Source organism: Salmo salar, chromosome ssa16 (genome assembly GCF_905237065.1).
Source record: "Salmo salar chromosome ssa16, Ssal_v3.1, whole genome shotgun sequence".
In the NCBI taxonomy this organism is placed as follows: domain Eukaryota; kingdom Metazoa; phylum Chordata; class Actinopteri; order Salmoniformes; family Salmonidae; genus Salmo; species Salmo salar.
Window position 1 is genome coordinate 1,081,702 of NC_059457.1, and position 27,404 is coordinate 1,109,105.

A 27,404-nucleotide genomic window follows, 5' to 3' on the forward strand; every position below is an offset into this window, starting at 1 on the left:
TCCTCTGTTTGCCGAAAAGGAGATTCCCGGTCGGAATATTATCGCTTTTCTACGAGAAAAATGGCGTAAAAATTGATTTTAAACAGCGGTTGACATGCTTCGAAGTACGGTAATGGAATTTTTAGATTTTTTTTGTCAGGAATTGCGCCATGCGCACGACCCTTCTTTACCATTTCGGATAGTGTCTGGAACGCACGAACAAAAGGCCGCTATTCAGATATAACGATGGATTATTTTGGACCAAACCAACATTTGTTGTTGAAGTAGCAGTCCTGGGAGTGCATTCTGACGAAGACAACAAAAGGTAATCAAACTTTTATAATAGTAAATATGATTATGGTGAGTGCTAAACTTGCCGGGTGTCTAAATAGCTAGCCCGTGATGCCTGGGCTATGTACTTAGAATATTGCAAAATGTGCTTTCACCAAAAAGCTATTTTAAAATCGGACATATCGAGTGCATAGAGGAGGTCTGTATCTATAATTCTTAAAATAATTGTTATGCTTTTTGTGAACGTTTATCGTGAGTAATTTAGTAAAATGTTAGCGAATTCCCCGGAAGTTTGCGGGGGGTATGCTAGTTCTGAACGTCACATGCTAATGTAAAAAGCTGTTTTTTGATATAAATATGAACTTGATTGAACAAAACATGCATGTATTGTATAACATAATGTCCTAGGGTTGTCATCTGATGAAGATCATCAAAGGTTAGTGCTGCATTTAGCTGTCTTCTGGGTATTTGTGACATTATATGCTAGCTTGAAAAATGGGTGTCTGATTATTTCTGGCTTGGTACTCTGCTGACATAATCTAATGTTTTGCTTTCGTTGTAAAGCCTTTTTGAAATCGGACAGTGTGGTTAGATTAACGAGAGTCTTGTCTTTAAATAGCTGTAAAATAGTCATATGTTTGAGAAATTGAAGTAATAGGATTTTTAAGGTTTTGAAAATCGCGCCACAGGCTTCAAGTGGCTGTTACGTAGGTGGGACGAATTCGTCCCGCCTAGCCCAGAGAGGTTAATAAAATCTGACACAGCGATTGCATAAAGGAGTTCTGTATCTATAATTCTTAAAATAATTGTTATGTATATTGTCAACGTTTATCATGAGTAATTTAGTAAATTCAGCGGAAGTTTTCGGTGGGTATGCTAGTTCTGAACATCACATGCTAATGTAAAAAGCAGGTTTTTGATATAAATATGAACTTGATTGAACAAAATATGCATGTACTGTATAACATAATGTCATAGGAGTGTCATCTGATGAATATCATCAAATGTTAGTGCTGCCTTTAGCTGTGGTTTGGGTTTATGTGACATATATGCTTGCTTTGAAAATGGCTGAGTGATTATTTGTGTCTATGTACTCTGCTAACAATCGAATGTTTTGCTTTCGTTGTAAAGCCTGTTTGAAATCGGACAATGTGGTTAGATTAACGAGAGTCTTATCTTTAAAATGGTGTAAAATAGTTGATTGTTTGAGAAAATTTAATTGTGGTATTTTAGTTGGCTTTGTATTTCACGCCGTGCAATGCCATTGGCTGTTGGCTAGGGGTTCCGCTAGCGGAACGTCTGTCCTCAACAGGTTAACTTTTTAGTGACAGGGGGCAGTATTTGGAAATTTGGATGAATGACGCGCCCAAATTAAACTGCCTACTACTCGGGCTCAGAACGTAGGATATGCATATTATTAGTGGCTTTGGATAGAAAACACTCTAAAACTGTTTGAATGACATCTGTGAGTATTCCATAACTCATATGGCAGGCAAAAACATGAGATAAAATCCAACCAGGAAGTGGTTTGTAGTTTTTCCAAGACTGGGCCTATTCAGTATACAGTGACTTAGGGTTCATTTTGCACTTCCGAAGGCTTCCACTAGATGTCAACAGTCTTTAGAAAGTTGTTTGAGGCTTCTATGGTGAACAGAGAGCGAACAAAGGAAGTTGGAAGTTGTTGACTCAGGAAAGGACATGGCCTCAATTGCGCTCATTCATGTGAGAGGTAGCTGTGTCCATTACATTTTTGAAGACAATTGAATCGTCCGGTTGGAATATTATTGAACTTTTATGTTAAAAAGGCCCTAAAGATTGATGCTACACATCGTTTGACATGTTTCTACGAATGTAAATGTAACTTTTTTTTTACTTTTCGTTGGGAAATTTTCGGCAAGCTTCCTACATTTGGAACAAAGAGGACTTAAATTATGGACTTTAACAAACAAAACAACATTTATTGTTGACCTGGGATTCCTAGGAGTGCATTCTGATGAAGATCATCAAAGGTAAGTGACTATTTATAATGCTATTTATGATTTTAGATGACTCCAAAATGGTGGGTATCTGTATTGTTTTCTGACCGCAGTACTCAGATAATTGCAAAGTGTGCTTTCCCCGTGAAGCTGTTTTGAAATCTGTCCCAGTGGTTGCATTAACCTCTATGGGCTATGTGGGACGCAAGTGTCCCACCCCTGGTACACCCAATCAACAACAGGTGAAATATCAAGACCGCCAAATTTGAAAACAATTAAATGTCATAATTCAAATTTCTCAAACATACAACTATCTTACACCCTTTGAAAGATAAACATCTCCTTAATCTAACCACGTTGTCCGATTTCAAAAAGGCTTTACGGCAAAAGCATAAAGTTAGATTATGTTAGGAGAGTACATTGACAATAGCTGTGTGTAATGTTTTGTCAATTCAAAGACAGGTGTCACCAGAAGCAGAAAACCAGCTAAAATGATGCACTAACCTTTGACAATCTCCCTCAGATGACACTCCTAGGAGATTATGTTAGACAATGCATGCATTTTTTGTTCTATCAAGTTCATATTTATATCCAAAAACGGCGTTTTACTATGGCGTTGATGTTGAGGAAATCGTTTCCCTCCAATAACCGCCAGTCAAGCAGCACAACAAATTAAATAATTACTATTTGAAAACATTGGTAAAATATTATATTGTCATTCAAAGAATTATTGATTTACATCTCTTGAACGCAACCGGATTGACAGATTTAAAAATAACCTTACTGGGAAATCACACTTTGCAATAATCTGAGCACTGCGCCCAGAAAAATACGCTTTGCAATACAGACTAACCGCCATGTTGGAGAGATCTAAAATCGAAAATACTATGTAAATAATCCATTACCTTTGATTCTCTTCATCAGATGTCACTTCCAGGAATCCCAGGTCCATAACAAATGTAGTTTTGTTCGAAAAAGCTCATAATTTATGTCCAAAAAGCTCCGTGTTGTTAGCACATGATCTATGACAGCCGGACTTCTCGTCATGAACGAGGGGAAAAAATATATTTACGTTCGTTCAAACATGTCAAACGTTGTATAGCATAAATCATTAGTGCCTTTTTTAACCAGAACATGAATAATATTCAAGGCGGATGTTTGCATTCTCTTTTAAAACGTTTTGGAACGAGAGTACCAAACATGAACTCGCGCAAGAGTCTAATCGGCCATCACCATTCCAAGGCTCTTGTTCGTTCAGTTCTCACAGTATAAGACTCAAAACACTTTCTAAAGACTGGTGACATCTAGTGGAACCCATAGGAAGTGCTCAAAAATTAATAAGCCCCTGTGTGTTTCAATGGCATAGGCTTAAAGGTAATTCAACACATCAGGTATCCACTTCCTGTCAGAATTTGTCTCAGGGTTTTGACTGCCATATGAGTTCTGTTATACTTACAGACACCATTCAAACAGTTTTAGAAAATGCAGAGTGTTTTCTATCCAAACCTGAACAATAATATGCATATTCTAGCTTCTGAGTTGGTATAGGAGGCAGTTAAAAATGGGTACATATTTTTTTCAAAATTCTCAATACTGCCCCCTAGCCCCAAGAGGTTTTAAAATAGCTTTTCAGCGAAAGCACATTTTGCAATATTCTGAGTACATAGCTCGGCCATCACGGCTAGCTACTTTGACATCCGCCAACTTCGGGGTCACCTAAACTCAGAATTACTATTAGAAAAATTGGATTACCTTTGCTGTTCTTCGTCAGAATGCACTCCCAGGACTTCTACTTCAACAACAAATGTTGTTTTGGTTCCAAATAATCCATAGTTATATCCAAATACCTACGTTTTGTTCGTGCGTTCAGCTCCCTATCTGAAGGGAAACGTGCGAGCGCATTTCGTGACAAAAAAATTCTAAATATTCCATTAACGTACTTAGAAGCATGTCAAACGCTGTTTAAAATTCATTTTTATGCTATTTTTCTCGTAAAATAGCGATGATATTCCAACCGGGCGACGTTGTATTCATTCAAAGACTGAAAGAAAAAAATTGAGAAGTCTCGTGAACGCGCATCTCCAGTCTCACTGTCCCCAGGCTGACCACTTACAAACTCTGCTGCTGTACTTTGCCCAGAGACAGCAGACACCCCATTCCACTTTCTGGCAGCTTTAGAGAGCCAATGGAAGCCTTAGAAAGTCTCACGTTACAGCACAGATGCTGTAATGTTGATAGAGATGCAACAGAAGGACAACAAATTGTCAGACTGTGCACTTCCTGTATGGAATCTTCTCAGGTTTTGGCCTGCCATATGAGTTCTGTTATACTCACAGACACCATTCAAACAGTTTTAGACACTGTAGTGTGTGTTCTAACCAAATATACAAATTATATGCATATTCTAGTTTCTGGGCAGGAGTAGTAACCAGATTAAATCGTGTACGTTTTTTATCCGGCTGTGAAAATACTGCCCCCTATCCCAAAAAAGTTAGTATTGCACCTCCTTCCCCACTTTTCCCCTCAGAACAGCCTCAATTCATTGGGGAATGGACTCAACAAGCTGTCGAAAGTGTTCCACGGGGATGCTGGCCCATGTTGACTCCAATGCTTCACACAGTTGTGTCAAGTTGGCTGGATGTCCTTTGGGTGGTGGATCATTGTTGATACACACGGGAAACTGTTGAGCGTGAAAAACCTTCTACCATATCCCATTCAAGACACTTAAATATTTTGTCTTGTCCATTCACCCTATAAATTGCACACACACAATCCATGTCTCAATTACAAATTCTTCTTATACCCGTCTCTTCCCCTTCACCTACCCTGATTGAAGTGGATTTAACTAGTGACATCAATAAGGGATCATAGCTTTCACCTGGATTCACCTGGTCAGTCTATATGATGGAAAGAGCGGGTGTTCTTAATGTTTTGTATACTCAGTGTATGCAGCCAACTGTATACACTGAGTGGGCCCAAAAGTGCCCATACATTTTATTGGTTCTACATGGGAAGGTTCCTCACTACAACTGATGATTATAGAGCTGACAGGTGAAAACTACTTAGCCAAATATGGCAAAAACATGATGTTTAACAGAGAGCTGACAATGAACTTAAAAATAAATGGTCAACAACTCAGGTTTCAGAATGTCTTGGTCAGCGACTTCACTGTTCCAGAACTAGCAGCTAGAGGAATTTCTCTGACAGCTTGTCGGGGGTCGGTTTCAGTGTGGTTTCTGATTTCTGAACAAGAGTGAGGATTCCAACACAGTATACACATTCTACTGATTCACACAGTGCATGCACATAATACAGTGCTTTCAGAAAGTATTCTAATGTAATGTAAAAAGCTGGTTTTTGATATAAATATGAAGAAAACATGCATGTATTGTATAACATAATGTCCTAGGAGTGTCATCTGATGAAGATCATCAAAGGTTAGTGCTGCATTTAGCTGTGGTTTTGGTTTTTGTGACATTATATGCTAGCTTGAAAAATGGGTGTCTGATTATTTCTGGCTGTGTACTCTGCTGACATAATCTAATGTTTTGCTTTCATTGTAAAGCCTTTTTGAAATCGGACAGTGTGGTTAGATTAACGAGAGTCTTGTCTTTAAAATGGTGTAAAATAGTCATATGTTTGAGAAATTGAAGTAATAGCATTTCTAAGGTATTTGAATATCGCGCCACGGGATTCCACTGGCTGTTGACTAGGGTGGGACGCAAACGTCCCACCTAGCCCAGAGAGGTTAATGTGCTTCTTCTTGAGCCACTCCTTTGTTGCCTTGGCCGTGTGTTTTGGGTCATTGTCATGCTGGAATACCATTCCACGACCCATTTTAAATGCCCTGGCTGAGGGTTTGATGGTACATGGCCCCGTCCATCGTCCCTTTGATGCGTTGAAGTTGTCCTGTCCCCTTAGCAGAAAAACACTTAGCATAATGTTTCCACCTCTATGTTTGACGGTGGAGATAGTGTTCTTGGGGTCATAGGCAGCATTCCTCCTCCTCCAAACACGGCGAGTTGAGTTGATGCCAAAGAGCTCCATTTTGGTCTCATCTGACCACAACAGTTTCACCAGTTGTCCTCTGAATCATTTCGATGTTCATTGGCAAACTTCAGACGGGCATGTATATGTATTCTTGAGCAGGGGGACCTTGCGGGCGCTGCAGGATTTGAGTCCTTCACGGCGTAGTGTGTTACCAATTGTTTTCTTGGTGACTATGGTCCCAGCTGCCTTGAGATCATTGACAAGATCCTCCCGTGTAGTTCTGGACTGATTCCTCACCGTTCTCATGATCATTGCAACCCCACGAGGTGAGATCTTGCATGGAGCCCCAGGCCGAGGGAGATTGACAGTTCTTTTGTGTTTCTTCCATTTGCGAATAATCGCACCAAATGTTGTCACCTTCTCACCAAGCTGCTTGGCGATGGTCTTGTAGCCCATTCCAGCCTTGTGTAGGTCTACAATCTTGTCCCTGACATCCTTGGAGAGCTCTTTGGTCTTGGCCATGGTGGAGAGTTTGGAATCTGATTGATTGATTGCTTCTGTGGACAGGTGTCTTTTTTATAGGTAACAAGCTGCAGTTAGGAGTACTCCCTTTAAGAGTGTGCTCGTAATCTCAGCTCGTTACCTGTATAAAAGTCTCCTGGGAGCCAGAAATCTTTCTGATTGAGAGGGGGTCAAATACTTATTTCCCTCATTGAAATGCAAATAATTTTATAACATTTTTGACATGCGTTTTTCTGTATATTTTTGTTTTTATTCTGTCTCTCACTGTTCAAATAAACCTACCATTAAAATTATAGACTGATCCTTTCTTTATCAGTGGGCAAACGTACAAAATCAGCAGGGGATCAAATACTTTCCCCCCCACTGTAGACAAAGAAGTGCTCTCCAATAGTAGTACCAAAACATTGAAAGACAGTTTTCTCAAAAGTGAGTTTACAAGTTGATCAACTTTCAAAGCAGAATTACTTTCCCATTGTAGCCACGTGCAAAATCAGGTGCGCGTGTGTTCTCATTTAAATAGAGTAGGCTATAGCCTGCATGGGCGGGGAAAGCACGGGGCTGTTATCATTCCAAGGATATGTAAATCCTAAATATGATCAGGCTATAGTTTACTACATTTCCTATAAATAAATATTGATCACCCATATTTGTCTCCGTCTGAAAATCGTTCCACTCCTAAAAAGAAGGCTCTAAAATGTAGGTCAGATGAAAGTGCAAGCCTCTCCAACTCTTCTCGCTACAAACTACGTCTACCTTAGTTGTTGATAAATCCCAGTAATAAGATAGATTCATATATTGGTCCACATGAGAACCTCTGGTAATTTAACCTACTTCTTAGGGTATTTTTGCGCACTTTGATATTGCCTACAGGGCCCAAAATTGCTGGGACCTGGCTGGCAAGTGAGCTGCGTCACATGCTAAAATGCAGGACTGCGCGGGTTTGAAACCAGTTCTTGCAAGTGGGAATCCAGTGCGATATGAAAAGCTGCATGTGTGGGCGGGAGTGGGATGAAGAAATCAGTCCCACACAATGAGGTAACATGACTAAAATGGGCAAGCAGTTTATTAATATAAAATGCGGTCCCAGATACAAATGTTGAGCAGGTAATATGGGTCAGATCTTTTGACCTGGTGGGGTTAAAACAAGCCGTTTTCGCTGCAGTAATGGTGTAACCATGACGCTAATGAATCTGTGCTTGATTGTTTCTCTAGGGCACTCAGAAACAATGGTACAGTGAACCCTTACCGTTACAACAATTATTATCTGCTGCCAAAATAAAACTCCTGGTCGCACAACAACGTATTTTGTCACACTTAGGAGCCCTTTCTACCACAAGTATATTAATCACATCCATTCATACAGTTCTCAAAAAATCTTCTGATCAATATCAGTATTGATGGCTAAACACTATCTGAACACTGTGTTTGGACATCACAGATACAGTGACTGTCTACTAGTCTCACACACACACACACACACACACACACACACACACACACACACACACACACACACACACACACACACACACACACACACACACACACACACACACACACACACACACACACACACACTTTGGCACATACTCCCCCTGCGTTTGTGCGGGCATCTGCGTTTTCTTGCACATTCAAGGAAATGTATATTCAACCAGCAAGGTTAGGGTAATTGTAAGTGTTAAGATCAGGCAGGGTTAATGTAGCCATTATCCGAAACCATACAATATCTACCAGTTCTATACCCACTGCCTACCTTCAAAGTCTTCCTTGAGGAAGTCAGGGTTGGATGTGTCGGGTTGGGAGCAGTCTGGTCCTGAGTATCCCGAGTCACACACACAGTGTGTACCCCTCACACATGACCCGTGTCCGTTACACATGTCCTGGCACTGGGGGCCAATGTATACACTGTCCAAAGCCCAGGTAGGGGGGGATGAACCGCTGGAGTAGAAGCCCTGGTACCAACGGAACCGGATGGATCTGAGAGGAGAGAGAAGAAAAATAATATGAAGAAGAAGAGAGAGATGGAGAGAAATGATCTATACACTGAGTATACAAAACATTAGGAACACCTGCTCTTTCCATGACAGATTACCCAGGTGAAAGCTATGATCCCTTATTGATGTCACTGATTAAATCAACCACAATCAGTGTAGATGAAGGGGAGGAGACAGGAAGAAAAAAAATGTTTAAGCCTTGAGCAAATTGAGACATGGATTGTGTATCTTTGCCAATCAGAGACTGAATGGGCAAGACCAAATTTTAAGTGCCCTTGAACAGGGTATGGTAGTAGGTGCCAGGTTCACCGGTTTGAGAGTGTCAGGAACTGCAACGCTGCTGGGTTTTTCCCGCTCAACATTTTCCCGTGTGTATCAAGAATGGTCCACCACCCAAAGGACATCCAGCCAACTTGACACAAATGTGGGAAGCATTGGAGTCAACATGGGCCAGCATCCCTGTGGAATGCTTTTGACAAATAATGGCTGTTCAACCTAATATTAGGAATGTGTTTGTCATGCTTAATACACTCAGTACACTCAGTGACAATATATATATATATATATATATATATATATATATATATATATATATATATATATATATATAACACATACATACATACAGTCGTGGCCAAAGGTTTTGAGAATGACACAAATATTAATTTTCACAGTCTGCTACCTCAGTTTGTATGATGACAATTTGCATATACTCCAGAATGTTATGAAGTGATCAGATGAATTGCAATTCATTGCAAAGTCCCCCTTTGCCATGCAAATGAACTGAATCCCCCCAAAACATTTCCCCTACAGTTCAGCCCTGTCACAAAAGGACCAGCTGACATCATGTCAGTGATTCTCTTATTAACACAGGTGTGAGTGTTGACGAGGACAAGGCTGGAGATCACTCTGTCATGCTGATTGAGTTCGAATAACAGACTGGAAACTTCAAAAGGAGGGTGCTTGGAATCATTGTTCTTCCTGTCAGCCATGGTTACCTGCAAGGAAACACGTGCCGTCATCATTGCTTTGCACAAAAAGGGCTTCACAGGCAAGGATATTGCTGCCAGTAAGATTGCACCTAAATCAACCATTTATCGGATCATCAAGAACTTCAAGGAGAGCGGTTAAATTGTTGTGAAGAACACTTCAGTGCGCCCAAGAAAGTCCAGCAAGCGCCAGGACCGTCTCCTAAAGTTGATTCAGCTACGGGATCGGGGAACCACAAGTACAGAGCTTGCTCAGGAATGGCAGCAGGCAGGTGTGAGTTCATCTGCACACACAGTGAGGCGAAGACTTTTGGAGGATGGCCTGGTGTCAAGAAGGGCAGCAAAGAAGCCACTTCTCTCCAGGAAAAACATCAAGGACAGACTGATATTCTGCAAAAGGTACAGGGATTGGACTGCTGAGGACTGGGGTAAAGTCATTTTCTCTGATGAATCCCCTTTCCGATTGTTTGGGGCATCCGGAAAAAAACTTGTCTGGAGAAGACAAGGTGAGCGCTACCATCAGTCCTGTGTATGCCAACAGTAAAGCATCCTGAGACCATTCATGTGTGGGGTTGCTTCTCAGCCAAGGGAGTGGGCTCACTCACAATTTTGCCTAAGAACACAGCCATGTATAAAGAATGGTACCAACACATCCTCTGAGAGCAACTTCTCCCAACCATCCAGGAACAGTTTGGTGACGAACAATACCTTTTCCAGCATGATGGAGCACCTTGCCATAAGGCAAAAGTGATAACTAAGTGGCTCGGGGAACAAAACATCAATATTTTTGGTCCATGGCCAGGAAACTCCCCAGACCTTAATCCCATTGAGAACTTGTGGTCAATCCTCAAGAGGCGGGTGGACAAACAAAAACACACAAATTCTGACAAGCTCCAAGCATTGATTATGCAAGAATGGGCTGCCATCAGTCAGGATGTGTCCCAGAAGTTAATTGACAGCATGCCAGGGTGGATTGCAGAGGTCTTGAAAAAGAAGGGGCAACACTGCAAATATTGACTCTTTGCATCAACTTCATGTAATTGTCAATAAAAGCCTTTGACACTTATGAAATGCTTGTAATTATACTTCAGTATTCCATAGTAACATCTGACAAAAATATCTAAAGACACTGAACCTGGGACTAAACACCTCCCTCTGCAACTGGATCCTGGACTTCCAGACGGGCCGCCCCCAGGTGGTGAGGGTAGGTAACAACACATCTGCCACGCTGATCCACAACACTGGAGCTCCCCAGGGGTGCGTGCTCAGTCCCCTCCTGTACTCCCTGTTCACCCACGACTGCATGGCCAGGCACGACTCCAACACCATCATTAAGTTTGCAGATGACACAACAGTGGTAGGCCTGATCACCGACAACAATGAGACAGCCTATAGGGAGGAGGTCAGAGACCTGGCTGGGTGGTGCCAGAATAACAACCTATCCCTCAACGTAACCAAGACTAAGGAGATGATTGTGAACTACAGGAAAAGGAGGACCGAGCACGCCCCCATTCTCCTCGACGGGGCTGTAGTGGAGCAGGTTGAGAGCTTCAAGTTCCTTGGTGTCCACATCAACAACAAACTAGAATGGTCCAAACACACCAAGACAGTCGTGAAGAGGGCACGACAAAGCCTATTCCCCTTCAGGAAACTAAAAAGATTTGGCATGGGTCCTGAGATCCTCATATTGTTCTACAGCTGCAACATCGAGAGCATCCTGACCGGTTGCATCACTGCCTGGTACGAAAATTGCTCGGCCTCCGACCGCAAGGCACTTCAGAAGGTAGTGCGTATGGCCCAGTACATCACTGGGGCAAAGCTGCCTGCCATCCAGGACCTCTACACCAGGCAGTGTCAGAGGAAGGCCCTAAAAATTGTCAAAGACCCCAGCCACCCCAGTCATGGACTGTTCTCTCTACTACCGCATGGCAAGCGGTACCAGAGTGCCAAGTCTAGGACAAAAAGGCTTCTCAACAGTTTTTACCCCCAAGTCATAAGACTCCTGAACAGGTAACCAAATGGTTACCCAGACTATTTGCATTGTGTGCCCCCCCCAACCCCTCTTTTACGCTGCTGCTACTCTCTGTTCATCTTATATGCATAGTCACTTTAACTATACATTCATGTACATACTACCTCAATTGGCCCGACCAACCAGTGCTCCCGCACATTGGCTAACCGGGCTATCTGCATTGTGTCCCACCACCCGCCAACCCCTCTTTTTACGCTACTGCTACTCTCTGTTGATCATATATGCATAGTCACTTTAACCATACCTACATGTACATACTACCTCAATAAGCCTGGCTAACCGGTGTCTGTATATAGCCTTGCTACTCTTATTTTGAAATGTCTTTTTACTGTTGTTTTATTTCTTTACTTACACACACACACACCTTTTTTTCACACTATTGTTTAGAGCCTGTAAGTAAGCATTTCACTGTAAGGTCTACACCTGTTTTATTCGGCGCACGTGACAAATAAACTTTGATTTGATTTGAAGCAACAAACTTTGTGGAAATTAATATTTGTGACATTCTCAAAACTTTTGGCCACGACTGTATATACAGTTGAAGTCGGATGTTTACATACACCTTAGCCAAATACATATAAACTCAGTTTTTCACAATTCCTGAAATGTATTTCTTGTAACATTTCACTGTCTTAGGTCAGTTAGGATCACCACTTTATTTAAAGAATGTGAAATGTCAGAATAATAGTAGAGAGAATTATTTATTTCAGCTTTTATTTCTTTCATCACATTCTCAGTGGTTCAGAAGTTTACATACACTCAATTAGTATTTGGTTGAATTGCCTTTAAATTGTTTAACTTGGGTCAAATGTTTTGGGTAGCCTTCCACAAGCTTCCCACAATAAGTTGGGTGAATTTTGGCCCATTCCTCCTGACAGAGCTGGTATAACTGAATCAGGTTTGTAGGCCTCCTTGCTCGCACACACATTTTCAGTTCTGCCCACATGTTTTCTATAGGATTGAGGTCAGGGCTTTGTGATGGCCAGTCCAATACCTTGACTTTGTTGTCCTTAAGCCATTTTTCCACAACTTTGGAAGTATGCTTGGGGTCATTGTCCATTTGGAAGACCCAATTTCGACCAAGCTTTAACTTCCTGACTAATGTCTTGAGATGTTGCTTCTATATATCCACATCATTTTCCTGCCTCATGATGCCATCTATTTTGTGAAGTTGACCAGTCACTCCTGCAGCAAAGCACCCCCACAACATGATGCTGCAACCCCTGTGCTTCACGGTTGGGATGGTGTTCTACGGCTTGCAAGCCTTACCCCTTTTTATTCCAAACATAAGGATGGTCATTATGGCCAAACAGTTCTATTTTTGTTTCATCAGACCAGAGGACATTTCTCCAAAAACTACGATCTTTGTCCCCATGTGCAGTTGCAAACCGTAGTTTGGCTTTTTTATTGCGGTTTTGGAGCAGTGGCTTCTTCCTTGCTGAGCGGCCTTTAGTAATCAATTAGTATTTGGTAGCATTACCTTTAAATTGTTTAACTTGGGTCAAACATTTCAGGTAGCTTTCCGCAAGCTTCCCACAATAAGTTGGCTGAATTTTGGCCCATTCCTATCTATATATATGTTAACTGGCCATTTGAGACATTTGAATGGGATGGTTTTCATATTAGTTAGGCTCTCTTCTATGTCCTGTAGTCTCTCACCCGCAGAGTCTGAGCTTGCCGAAGTGGATGATCTCCCTCCTCCAGCCCTGTGTTGTCCCGGGGTAGTAGACGCTGGCGGGGTGCAGCTCTGTGGAGCATTGGGATGAGGGCTGGGGGCCCCCTGAACACAGGGGCACCAGGAGATGCCATGTAGCCCCAAAGTCCCTGGAGAACTCCAGTCTCACTGGATTAGAGGAGGAAGAATCTGCCGTGCATCCCACGTTGATCTGAGAACAAATGAATACATTATTATTACTATGTGATCTTTATAATGATAATGACAATAACATCTAAAACACAACACAGGAAAAATAAACAGGAAAAATGTTTAAATTATAAACATAATATCAATCAAATTCTTAGTTGTTATATTATAAAGTATTACTAGTATGATTATGAACATTATTCAGTATTATATTAATTAATGTTCTTGCTTCAGCAAGAACATTAATTTATTTATTTGATATACTACTGACTTATTAGTATTAGTGTGTTTGCATCAACAAGACCACTCTAGATATTCAATATACTTCTGTTTATGTTTTTTATTTCATATAATTATGTTGTGATGAATTATTATAAAATAATTATGATCCTTTTACACCCCGCATTCATTTGTATCACAGAGAATAGTAATTATAATAACTTCATATAAATCAGTCATTATCTTTATGAAAACCCTTTGCTCTGGCCTCCACTTTTAAATTAGGATACATTTTCTCATTCTTTATCCTCTTATCTTTTCTGTCAGTATTTCTCTTTCCAACTCAATTTATCTGTCTCTGTTCCGCTTTCCTCTTTCCACATTCCTCTCCTCTTATACTTCACTAATTTTCTTTCCCACACTGTTTTCCCAACCAATCAGTCTGTTCTCTCTCTTCTCTTCATACCTCAAACTGTATGATGGTGTTTTCATTGACATCAATGTCTCTGGTGGTAATGGAATGTTCTCCCAACTCACTGGAGACAAACACCATGGCAGACTCATCATCCTCCCTGTACAAACACATACATTAGACAAAGTCTGTTATCTACAGTCCTTTACAGTAGGGTTGGGGTCAAGTCCAACTCAATTGAATCAATTCAGGAATTAAACAGAAATTTTACGTTAAAGGAGTCAATGCAGCCGTTTAAAAAAAAAAAACTCAATATCAAAAACATATTGGGTAGCAATTAAGTAACTTACCGGGATTGATTTCAATTAAAATTGACAAAAATAAACAAAAACACCTTCTTAGCAAAGAGCAATTTATGAAGTAAGAATTTTGCTAGTACTGTCTGGGAGTCATCCGAGTGGGGAGGAGAAAACTGAAAATTAGCTGTTATTGGCAGAGAGGTTTGGAACTCTCTTTCTGATTTACTGCCTGGTGATGTCACCAGTCAGGCCAAAACTCCATCCCATCAAAACAGGCTCAAATTTCAGTCTGTCTTTTCAAGCAGATCTTATACTAAAAGGGCATTATCATAATTTTCACAATTTCAAAGTATTATTCCAACCTCATAGTGTGGAAATATATATAAAACACAGGAAAACACATTTTTTGACTGTACTGGGCCTTTATGAATATGTAAACTAAATTGGTAGTTAACTTCCTGAATTTACTGAATTAAAGTGGCATTGACGCACGTATGTTGAATTTACATCTTAGAGGCACACAGAGATGAAGGGTTGTAGGTTAAGTAGAAGGTTCAGTGTGTTCACAGTGCACTAAAAGGTTGTACAACCAGTAGGTCTACTCACAGGCCACTCTTCTGGTAGGGGCAGTAGAGTCCAGTGTTGCCTCCTGGGTAGAAGAGCCAGTTGTAATCCTGGGGTCCGCCCTCAAAGCTTTCAGAGACTACAGGAGTGTTGTTGAGCGAGCTGCCATCGATGATCAGGTCATCAATCACCCACACCTCCTCTTTTTTACCTATAGGACAGAACACATATAGCCAGTCAGACATACAATGTGTCTTCATACAGTATGTCATTATTTTGCACTTTGTCTTTGGTTGTGATTCGATTCGCTACTCTTCACCCAAAAATGTACACTCTCATTGCATTAAAAGCATTGGATTGGATGAAGTTTCCACCATTTCCTTACACCAGTCCATTCCTTTAAAATCCATGAAGTGGAGTGTACAAGCACACACTTCTTATGTAGATAAACGGACCACAGACTCTCTGTGTGTGTTCACTACTCACCGCTGTTGTAGGGCTGCCAGAGCCTGAAGCGGGTAGCATTGGTCTGGGCACTGGTGGGCAGAGGAAGGTGGATGAACAGCGTATCGGTGGAGGTAGGGAAGTAAAACTCATCTAACAACAGCCAACTGATCCCCCCGTTCACAGAGTACTGTAGTAGCACCAAGTGGGAGCGCTCTGGGACACCTGGGAAAAGAACACAGAGTTAACGCAACCCACACACAGTTAACCTGTCTGGGCTAGGGGGCAGTATTTTCACGGCCGGATGAAAAACGTACCCAATTTAATCAGGTTACTACTCTGGCCCAGAAACTAGAATATGCATATTATTAGTAGCTTTGGATAGGAAACACTCTGAAGTTTCTAAAACTGTTTGAATGGTGTCTGTGAGTATAACAGAACTCATATGGCAGGCAAAACCCTGAGAAAAATCCAAGTAGGAAGTGGAAAGTCTGAGAATTGTAGTTCTTCTTTTGTTTCTCTATCGAAGCTACAGTGTCTGTGGGGTGACGTTGCACTTCCTAAGGCTTCCATTTGCTGTCTAAAGCCTTCAGAAAGTGGTTTGAGCATTTTCCTGTCACTGGGCAGATAATAGGAGCTCAGTTTCTGAGTGGTCTGCCTGGCAACAAAGGGATTGGATATGCGCGGTCACACGAGCGCACAATTCCTTCTTTTTCTTCTTGAATGAATATGCTATTTTCCGGTTGGAATATTATCGCAATTTTACGTTAAAAATACCATAAAGATTGATTTTAAACAACGTTTGACATGCTTCTAAGTACGGTAATGGAACATTTTGACTTTTCGTCTCTTGTTCCGCGCTCGCGCGTTATGTCTTTGGATAAATGATCTGTACGCACGAACAAAACGGAGGTATTTGTACATAAATATGGATTATTTCGAACAAAAACAACATTTCTTGTGGAAGTAGCAGTCCTGGGAGTGCATTCTGACGAAGATCAGCAAAGGTAAGAGAATATTTCTAATACTAATTCTGAGTTTAGGTTGCGACGAACTTGGCGGGTGTCTGAATAGCTCACCGTGATGGCTGAGCTATGTACTCAGAATATTGAAAAATGTGCTTTCTCCGTAAAGCTATTTTAAAATCTGACACAGCGGTTGCATCCAGGAGTAGTCTATCTATAATTCTTTAAATAATTGTTATATATTTTGTCAACATTTATGATGAGTGTTTTTGTAAATTGATGTGCACATTCACTGGATGTTTTGGTGGGAATACATTTTCTGAACATCACGCGCCAATGTAAAATGCTGTTTTTGGATATAAATATGAACTTTATCGTACAAAACATACATGTATTGTGTAACATAATGTCCTAGGAGTGTCACCTGATGAAGATCGTCAAAGGTTAGTGCTTCATTTAGCTGTGTTTTGGGTTTTATTGACACATGTCCTTGCTTGGAAAATGGCTGTGTGATTATTTTTGTCTATATACTCTCCTAACATAATCTAATGTTTTGCTTTCGCTGTAAAGCCTTTTTGAAATCAGACAATGTGGTTACATCAAGGAGAGGTGTATCTTTAAAATGGTGTAAAATAGTTGTATGTTTGAGAAAGTTGAATTATGACATTTTGTTGTTTTTGAATTTGCCGCCCTGATATTTTACTGGCTGTGTCCCGCAGGTGGGAAGCTAGCCCCCCCACGTAGCCCATAGAAGTTAACAGTTTAACATATCTACAAAACACTGAAACAAAGTAAAGATTAGAACTGTAAGCAGATATAGCCAAAATGTACTGTATGTGAAAATGAGGCCTACCCTTAGTGATGAACTTGAAGGAGAACTGGATGTAGACAGTGCTGGTGCAGTCCATGTCCCTAGACACCAACATACGCAGACCTTCCTACATATCAAGCAAAACGGAAAGAGAAATCAAGCAAACTCAGCAAAGAAAGAAACTTCCCTTTTTCAGGACTCTGTCTTTCAAATTTGTCATTGCAGGCAATCTCAACACTGTGCGTTACAGGGAAGACATCCTCCTCCCTCGTGTGGTCCCCTTCCTGCAGGCTCATCCTGACATGACCCTCCAGCATGACAATGCCCCCAGCCATACTACTCATTCTGTGAGTGATTTCCTGCAAGACAGGAATGTCAGTGTTCGGTCATGGCCAGCGAGGAGCCCGGATCTCAATCCCATTGAGCACGTCTGGAACTTGTTGTATCGGAGGGTGAGGGCTAGGGCCATTCCCCCCCAGGATTGTCTGGGAAATTGCAGGTGCCTTGGTGGAATAGTGGGGTAACATCTCACAGGAAGAACTGGCAAATCTGGTGCAGTCCATGAGGAGGAGATGCACTGCAGTACTTAACCTGTTGGGTCTAGGGGGCAGCATTTGCACGTCTGGATAAAAAAAAATGTACCCGATTTAATCTGGTTACTAATCCTACCCAGTAACTAGAATATGCATATACTTATTATATATGGATAGAAAACACTCTAAAGTTTCCAAAACTGTTTGAATGGTGTCTGTGAGTATAACAGAACTCATTTGGCAGGCAAAACCCTGAGACATTTTCTGACAGGAAGTGGATACCTGATGTGTTGTATTGACTTTAAAGCTATCCCATTGAAAGACACAGGGGTTTAGGAATATTTTGGCACTTCCTATTGCTTCCACTAGATGTCACCAGCCTTTACAAAGTGTTTTGAGTCTTCTGGAGGGAGATCTGACCGAACAAGAGCCATGGAACGGTGATGTCCCATTAGACACCTGGCGCGCTACTTCATGTTGGGTACCCTCGTTCCAATACGTTATAAAAGGCTATGCATTCGTCCACCTTGAATATTATTCATGTTCTGGTTAAAAAAGGCCCTAATGATTTATGCTATACAACGTTTGACATGTTTGAACGAACGGAAATATATTTTTTCCCCTCGTTCATGACGAGAAGTCCGGCTGGCTTACATCATGTGCTAACGAGACGGAGATTTTTGGACATAAATGATGAGCTTTTTTGAACAAAACTACATTCGTTATGGACCTGTGATACCTGGAAGTGACATCTGATGAAGAGAATCAAAGGTAATGGATTATTTACATAGTATTTTCGATTTTAGATCTCCCCAACATGACGTCTAGTCTGTATCGCAACGCGTATTTTTCTGGGCACAGTGCTCAGATTATTGCAAAGTGTGATTTCCCAGTAAGGTTATTTTTAAATCTGGCAAGTTGATTGCGTTCAAAAGATGTAAATCTATAATTCTTTAAATGACAATATAATATTTTAACAATGTTTTCTAATTTTAATTATTTAATTTCTGACGCTGACTTGACTGCCGGTTATTGGAGGGAAACGATTTCCTCAACATCAATGCCATAGTAAAACGCTGTTTTTGTATATAAATATGAACTTGATAGAACTAAAAATGCATGCATTGTCTAACATAATGTCCTAGGAGTGTCATCTGATGGAGATTGTAAAAGGTTAGTGTATCATTTTAGCTGGTTTTATGGTTTTGGTGACCCTGTCTTTGACTTGACAAAACATTACACACAACTCTTGTAAATGTACTGTCCTAACATACTCTAAATTTATGCTTTCGCCGTAAAACCTTTTTGAAATCGTAAAACGTGGTTAGATTAAGGAGATGTTTATCTTTCAAATGGTGTAACATAGTTGTATTTTTGAAAAATTTGAATTTTGACATTTATTTGGATTCAAATTTGCCGCTCTTGAAATGCACCTGCTGTTGATGGAGTGCACCACAGGTGGCACGCTAGCGTCCCACCTAGCCCCAAGAGGTTAATGCAGCTGGTGGCCACACCAGATACCGACTGTTACTTTTGATTTTGACCCCCCCCTTTGCTCAGGGACACATTATTCCAGTTCTGTCAGTCACATGTCTGTGGAACTTGTTCAGTTTATGTCTCAGTTGTTGAATCTTGTTATGTTCATACAAATATTTACATATGTTAAGTTTGCTGAAAACAAATGCAGTTGACAGTGAGAGGATGTTTCTTTTTTTGCTGAGTTTATAATCAATGATAAAGTACACTTACTAAGTCTGCTAGGCAGATAATGTGTGAGTTTGTGTGTGTGCACAAGTGTGTGTGTGTGCATGCGTGCATCTTCTCTATCTGCTCTCTGGGTCTTTTCACATAAATGTGTGTACAGTATAGGTCACACTAAACAATAGAACCCATACCCCTTTGAAGATTAGTGCGGTGCCAGATTTGAGGGGCTCTCCACTGAGAGTCCCCCTCTCAGCCCCGTACACCTCGGGCCACTGCTCCGCCGCCAGGTTCTCGTTGAAGTCGTCTCTCAGAATGGAGGGGAGGGGGGTCAAGGGCACGCAGTGGGCCCCGCCATAACCCCGGTCACACCTGTTGGAGAGGGTGGGGGTTACAGGTGAGGTTGTTTATTTCATATCCATAGTAAGGGTTGTTATTCCAGGCATAGGCTAAATCTGGTATCCGAACCAAAATTCCATGTCTGAACATATTTGATGACTCTGGGATGCTGGCCTTCTAGGCAGAGTTCCTCTGTCCAGTGTCTGTGTTCTTTTGCCCATCTTAATCTTTTATTTTTTTTGGCGAGTCTGAGATATGGCTTTTTCTTTGCAACTCTGCTTAGAAGGCCAGCATCCCATAGTCGCCTCTTCACTGTTGACGTTGAGACTGATAAACTTGGATTTGCTAACACAACATTTCTCCCATTCTTCTCTGCAGATCCTTCTCTGCAGGTCTCTCAATCCTGACTAGTCTCCCAGTCGCTGGAGATTGATGAGGAAAACATTTCATTGAATCCATTTTAGAATAAGGCTTTAACGTAACAAAATGTGGAAAAAGGTAAGGAGTCTGAACACTTTCCTCATGCTCTGTATAATGATGAAAAAAGAAAACTGGACACAGGAATGTTCTTGCAACATTCCCATGAAATGTGTTTTGCAGGTACTATTTAATGAAGCTGCCAGTTGAGGACTTGTGAGGCGTCTGTTTCTCAAACTAGACACTCTAATGTACTTGTCCTCTTGCTCAGCTGTGCACCAGGGCCTCACACTCCTCTTTATATTCTGGTTAGAGCCATTTTGCTCTGTTCTGTGAAGGGTGTACTACTCAGCGTTGTTCGAGATCTTCAGTTTCTTGGCAATTTCTCGCATGGAATAGCCTTCATTTCTCAGAACAAGAATAGACTGACGAGATTCAGAAGAAAGTGCTTTGTTTATGGCCATTTGGAGCCTGTAATCGTACCCACAAATGCTGATGCTCCAGATACTCAACTAGTCTAAAGAAGGCCAGTTGTATTGCTTCTTAAATTAGCACGACAGTTTTCAGCTGTGCTAACAAAATTGCAACATGTTTTCTAATGATCAATTAGCCTTTTAAAATGATAACCTTGGATTAGCTAACACAACGTGCCATTGGAACACAGGAGTGATGGTTGCTGATAATGGGCCTCTATATGCCTATGTAGATATTCCATCAAAAATCAGCTGTTTCCAGCTACAATAGTCATTTACAACATTAACAATGTCTACACTGTAGGACATTTCTAAGTGACCCCACACTTTTGAACGGTAGTATATGTATGTATATATATATATAAAGAACCCCCAGCACCCCCTATGGTTTTCACATATAATATAACACAGTTCCAGTAAATTCCATACAAAAGTTCTGAGCTCAACATTAAATACTGTGAGACAGTGTGTATGTTTGTGTAACTCACAAACAGCATCCGTTGTCACAGAGTCCGTGTCCAGAGCACATCCAGGGGCAGCCAGGGGCCAGCAGCACATTGTCCAAGGCCCAACCGTCTGCCCCAGGGAGGAAGTGGGGCTGGATCCACCTGAACCGAGTCCTGGGAGAACTACAACCACAGAATGGAACACATGCTATGAATCTTTAGACATGTTTATGGCATTATTATAAAGGGTTATGAAGGATAGTTCAAATGAGGTGTTACTATATTGCAATGCTTAAATAGTATTCTTTTGTTTATGACTGGAGTATTCAAATCACAAGGATACACTTTAGAGAGACAAGCTCTGATGTGCCACTAAGCAAACTAATAATATACACATACACACACAAGCATGCACAAACACACACGCACACACCACACACACATACTTGGCAGCGCTGGGCAGGTACACCGTAACCCTCCTCCAGCGGTTGTACTGTGTAGCGGTGTAGACTGAGCTCATGGTGTAGCCGGCACAGCCGATGGCAGGTGGAACACACTCTGGGGTGAGCAGGGCCCAGTGGCGCCCACAGTCTGTGGGGTGGTAATACGTTTTAAGAACTTCCATGTATAAACATTAGGAACCATTTTTGAACTTTTCAGTAATTATTAGAAAAAATCTCTAACCATTTATAATAATTACAATTCATGAGCATTTGTATAATTTATAACCATGTATAAAGCATTTATAAATATGTATAAGCATGTATAATAATTTAAAAACAATAATAAAAACCGCACACCAAAAATGGCTGGCCTGATGTTTTCTAATAATAGTTGTTCCTGCTAAAACCAGCACCTGGATCTAGACGCGCTGCTGAGCACAGAGTTTTCTCTTGATTTTTCTGTAATGTATAATCATTTATAAAGGATCATCCATGACGGTTATTAGAGTTCGTTACCTGTGGAGTACTCCAGCCTGACACCGTGGGATGAGGTGGTGACCTTACTGCAGCCCATAGACAGTTCAAACTGCAGGAAGGAGGAGCCTGACACCTCAAAGTCCCAGCTTTCTGCATACCGCGGCTTCTCTGCAGGGAGACAGACAGTGACATGCTCAAATAAAATAAAATAAAATACAATTTTATTGGTCACATATGCATGGTTAGCAGTTGTTAATGTGAGTGTAGCAAAATGCTTGTGCTTCTAGTTCCGACAGTGCAGTAATATCTAACAAGTAATCTAACAAGATGGTCAAGATAGGGCCATAATGTGTTAGAGTTGTGAGAACTGGATATTTATGTTGTGAGAACTGGACAGCACATTGACACACATGGTCAACATTGAAGTTGTGGTAAACAATAGGTGGGTTTGGGTATTGGGTAAACTATGAGTACTGATCTAAAATATATATTTTAGTAACAACCTGCACACAGTCTGAGATGGCAGTGAAACAAACCACATTCATGGTAATACACATCACATTTAACAGTGCTTTATGCATCCGGGAACATGCCGTGCTGCCTAGCTGGGGTGTAATATTTATAGATACTTTGGAAAATTGCTCTTGCTAGATCTGGGGTACTGGATGGGACTGGATGTAATGTAATATTTGCACAAAGTAAATCCGCTCACAGCTTGATGCACACATAAATAACAACCAGGATGTTAAATCAAGGTTGCTGCCATTAACAATTCAGAAGCCATATGGTGTAAATGGCAAAATGGCTGATTCAATACAGCCTGGGTTGTTTGTGATGTAGGAGTTGACCGTGTCATGTTGATGGCATGGTGTGAATACCAGTCTCAAGATCGGCAGTAGTACTGTTAGTTTCCTGTTCTCCCATGTAGGCTAAATCATTGAGGCCCGGATTAAAGAAAGGGGCTTGTAGTGTGCGTGTCTGCGTGCAGTAGTAGGACGCACTGTCTGTGGCATCAGAGGGCCGTATCTAGAGACAGACAGACAACTGTGTGTGTGTGTGTGTGTGTGTGTGTGTGTGTGTGTGTGTGTGTGTGTGTGTGTGTGTGTGTGTGTGTGTGTGTGTGTGTGTGTGTGTGTGTGTACTGTAGTTTAACTCACTGTCAGTGGTGTTGCTGTTGAAGGACAGAGCTGTGTCCAGAGACAGACAGTCTACAGTGATCTCTCCCCCCTGTATGCGGTACCAGTTGTGTCTCAGAGGAGACGTCCCGTCAAACTTATCATGGAAGCCAGTCCTGGAGCTGTCATTCATACCAATCAGAACATCATCCAGAGCCCACTGGGCTGAGTGTTTACCTAGAGGGGTAGAGAGAGAGAGGTGGGGGAGAGAGAGAAGAGGAGAAAAAGAGGGAGAGATCGATAGAGTATGGCTCATCCTTTTTGAAGGATACACTCTGTGTGGCCGCTGCTTTATACACATTCTTTACATGGGTCCCTGCAAGTACTGTATGGATGGCTCAATGACTGTATGGTGTGTCCCTGTGATCCATGTAGGGGTTGGGGGCCTCACCCTGCTGTGGCTGCCACCAGCGGAACACAGTGTAGGGAGTCTTGGCGGGTGGAGGCAGCTCGATGGTGACCACCTGGGAATCCAGGAAGGAACCAAAGTCCAGCTCACGTAGGAACTGCCACCGAACCCCGTTGTTGGTGGAGAACTGGACTATCACTCCTGAAAAAGAGGAGACGAGGGAGGTCAGAAAGTTGAGGAGAAGAAGCAGCCAGAAAATCATTATAACAGCAACAGCGTGCATGCAATGTCAAATAGCCACCAAGCAGAGGCAGAAGAGAGCCTTATTGAGGTCTACAAACTTGAGTCTGTCAGAGGTTGAATTGGAGGTTTTCAGTAGAGATGGAGAGTCACCTTCGTTGCGGGAGCGAGGTCTGGTGCAGGTGGGTCCAACATTCTTCCCTCCAATTCGGATGTAGAACTGGACAAGCCTGCAGACAGACACAGACAGACAGACAGACAGACAGACAGACAGACAGACAGACAGACAGACAGACAGACAGACAGACAGACAGACAGACAGACAGACAGACAGACAGACAGACAGACAGACAGACAGACAGACAGACAGACAGACAGACAGACAGACAGACAGACAGACAGAGACAGACAGACAGACAGACAGACAGACAGAGACAGACAGACAGACAGACAGACAGAGGGGTTAGGTCACCAGAGAAAGGGGGTGTAAAATATAATTAGCTGACTCAATTAAATATGTTAACACTGGAGGTTTAGAGCAAACTTCCTCTGGAAGTTGCCTAAAGCTGCTCTACAAGACAGGTGAGGTATGCATACTTTCAATTCTATTCAATACAGCAGTGTGATCATACTGACCGTGTGTTCGTCGTATCCATAGGTACAGTGCGTGCCTCTCTCTTCCCAGAGCTGCTGAAGTACAGAGCCTTTCCCTCGCTGATGGTGCCACAGCCCCCTCCGACCTGCCCCCCACTCAGGGTCTGCCAAACCGGGCTCAGCTTGCTCTCAAAGCCCTCTGCCAGCTCTGTGGGGCTGGCCACCGCTGGCACGCAGCTGTCCTGCTCAACTGGGATACACACAAAAAATTAAATTGATTAACAATTGATCATTAGGTGAGTGTCTTTTTTAGACCCCACTGCACTTTTTTTAGAACCCTCTCCTTTTCACTCTTCCTATAGAACTGCTAGAACTCCCCACTCTCTCTCTCTTTCTCTCTCCCTCTCTTTCTTTCTGCTTATTTCTTCCCTCCCTCAGTACGTGTGTATCCCATGTCACAAAAGCAGACCCCAGAGATGCAGACCCCATGTCCCCATACTCTCCCTACCTCATCCTTCATCCCTCTCTCTCTGTCTGCCTGTCTCCCTCTCTCTCCCCCCCTCATCCTCTCTACAATCATTATGTATCATTAAGTACCTGTGTATCCCATGTCACAAAAGCAGACCCCAGAGATGCAGTCTCCGTGTCCTCCACAGTGGTTGGGGCAGGGCTCAGAGATATAGACTCCATCTAGGGCAAAGGCTGGAGCGTCCCTGTACACACTACTCTCCTGGAACCACCGGAACCTCGTTTTACTGAAGTGGAGAGTGTGTGTGGGGGGAGGAGAAAGAGCAAAGGGAGGATAGAGAGAGAGAGAGGGAGAGAGAGTTAAAAAAATACTTAATTGAGTCTGGGAACCCACAACACAATAAACCCTAACCTGTTCACCGGGTCAGGCTATGGAAGTCTGACCTGTTCACCGGACGTGCTACCTTGTCCCAGACCTGCTGTTTTCAACTCTCTAGAGACAGAAGGTGCGGTAAAGATACTCTGAATGATGGCTATGAAAAGACAATCGACATTTACTCCTGAGGTGCTGACCTGTTGCACCCGCTACAACCCACTGTGATTATTATTATTATTATCTACACTGCTGTTCATCTATGAACATTTGAACGTCTTAGTCATGTTCTGTTATAATCCCCACCCGGCACAGCCAGAAGAGGACTGGCCATCCCTCAGACTGGTTCTTCTCTAGGTTTCTTCCTAGGTTCTGGCCTTTCTAGGGAGTTTTTCCTAGCCACCGTGCTTCTATACCTGCATTGCTTGCTGTTTGGGGTTTTAGGCTGGGTTTCTGTACAACACTTTGTGACATCAGCTGATGTAAGAAGGGCGTTATAAATACATTTGATTGAATTTGATTGATGAGGCATGATAATCATCGTTGTTTTAATTTTCTCTTAATAATCTTACCACATTTCCCACTACCTTTTGCTGCCATGACAGCAGTAACAAGTGGAAACGCTTCTTCACACCTCACAATTTATCAACATCAAAAACAATCTGCCTATTTATCAGATTTCCCAAAAGTCTGGTCCAGGAACCCATTTAACCCCTCATCTAGATTGTAAATTGAGTCGTTGCCAGCAGCTATCACATCAACAGGAATATAAAACATTTCCATATCCATATCCTCCTCAACAGGGGCCACAAACTCCTGACTCCCCTCTGCCACATCCCTCTCAAAAATCTCCACTTGCATCCCATCACTCGTACCGGGCACCTCCTCCACTGCCTGGGAGACTGGCCCCACCTGAACGCACCTCCTGTACCACATTACTCGTAATGGACATCTTCTCCACTACCTGGGAGACTAGCTCAACCTGAACCCTCTCCTGTACCCCTTCACTCATACTGGGCATCTCCTTACCAGTCTGGGGAAATGGCTCCCCAGATCCATCCTTACCTCCTACAACAATATTTTTCTGCTGCTCATCAGACACTATGTTCCCCTCTGGTACAAGCTGCAAATCAGTACCCTAAACACAAGCAACTTGTTCCTCAGCAACAGGTGCTTGATCTACCACATCTACCTACATCAGTGGGACTAGGCGTAACGAGGACCACCTGCGTCCCTCCCTCCGCCTTCTCCCTTTTCGGGCAAGCATGTCGCTTAAGGCCAACATATCCACACTGACAACACTGTTGACTATCCGTACTAGCATAAGCCATATACAGTCTGTTGTCATACTTGACTTTAAACGATAACTCCAAAGTCCACTCCGGTGACTCCAAAAACATAAACACCTGTCGCCGAAATGACATAACAAAGGTTATGTATGTAACCACGGTTATATGAGCTATATGGATCAGTCTAATATATTGATATTGGTATCATTCTGCGGCGGAGGGATACAAGTGAGGTAAGGTTTTACAGATTTACTCCCATCTACACCTGTGTCCCGGCTGGGGTCATTTTTCAGGCACCTCCACCGTAGAGGATTGGAGTGTTCCATATAGCTCACATAACCGTGGTTACATACGTAAACTTCATTATGTTTCACTATATTGGATCACTCAAATATATTGGTATACCCATATCAGATTTAGTCGGTGCTACAGGGACCTGGCCAGCCAGCGACGAAGTCCCAGCGTGGGATCAAGACACAGGGGCCAATGTTGGAAGTGGGTCCCGGCAAAGTCGACACAGTCCCCGGAAAGGGAGGTGATCCCCAGGACCGCTGAACCAACGGCAGAGGGAGGTACCACATTTACCCGATAGTACCTAGCAAAGGTGGAAGAGGAAGCCCAGCTGGCCACAGCACAGATATCAGTGAGGGGCCCAGGATGCAGCCACACAGATCCACCAGCCACCACAGATCCCAGCACTGGTCTGCCAGCCAGGTGACATGCTGTCGTAATCGTG

The 27,404-nt window shown here is 42.3% G+C and overlaps 1 protein-coding gene across 2 annotated transcripts in view; it reads right to left on the bottom strand.

The window, feature by feature from the left end:
• LOC106573022 (reelin) overlaps positions 1–27,404 on the bottom strand; it is a 318,605-nt gene that overhangs the window by 59,284 nt on the left and 231,917 nt on the right. For both annotated transcript variants that reach the window (XM_045696831.1, XM_045696832.1), the window contains exons 30-44: positions 25,136–25,293; positions 24,581–24,788; positions 24,098–24,174; positions 23,747–23,905; positions 23,338–23,532; positions 22,220–22,348; positions 21,707–21,851; positions 21,303–21,443; positions 19,780–19,957; positions 17,394–17,478; positions 15,618–15,800; positions 15,174–15,342; positions 14,323–14,428; positions 13,433–13,659; positions 8,512–8,735 (exon numbers count right to left, since the gene is read on the bottom strand). In XM_045696831.1, coding sequence (XP_045552787.1) covers positions 8,512–8,735; positions 13,433–13,659; positions 14,323–14,428; positions 15,174–15,342; positions 15,618–15,800; positions 17,394–17,478; positions 19,780–19,957; positions 21,303–21,443; positions 21,707–21,851; positions 22,220–22,348; positions 23,338–23,532; positions 23,747–23,905; positions 24,098–24,174; positions 24,581–24,788; positions 25,136–25,293 — 2,384 coding nt within the window. The remainder of the gene's footprint in view (positions 1–8,511; positions 8,736–13,432; positions 13,660–14,322; positions 14,429–15,173; positions 15,343–15,617; positions 15,801–17,393; positions 17,479–19,779; positions 19,958–21,302; positions 21,444–21,706; positions 21,852–22,219; positions 22,349–23,337; positions 23,533–23,746; positions 23,906–24,097; positions 24,175–24,580; positions 24,789–25,135; positions 25,294–27,404) is intronic.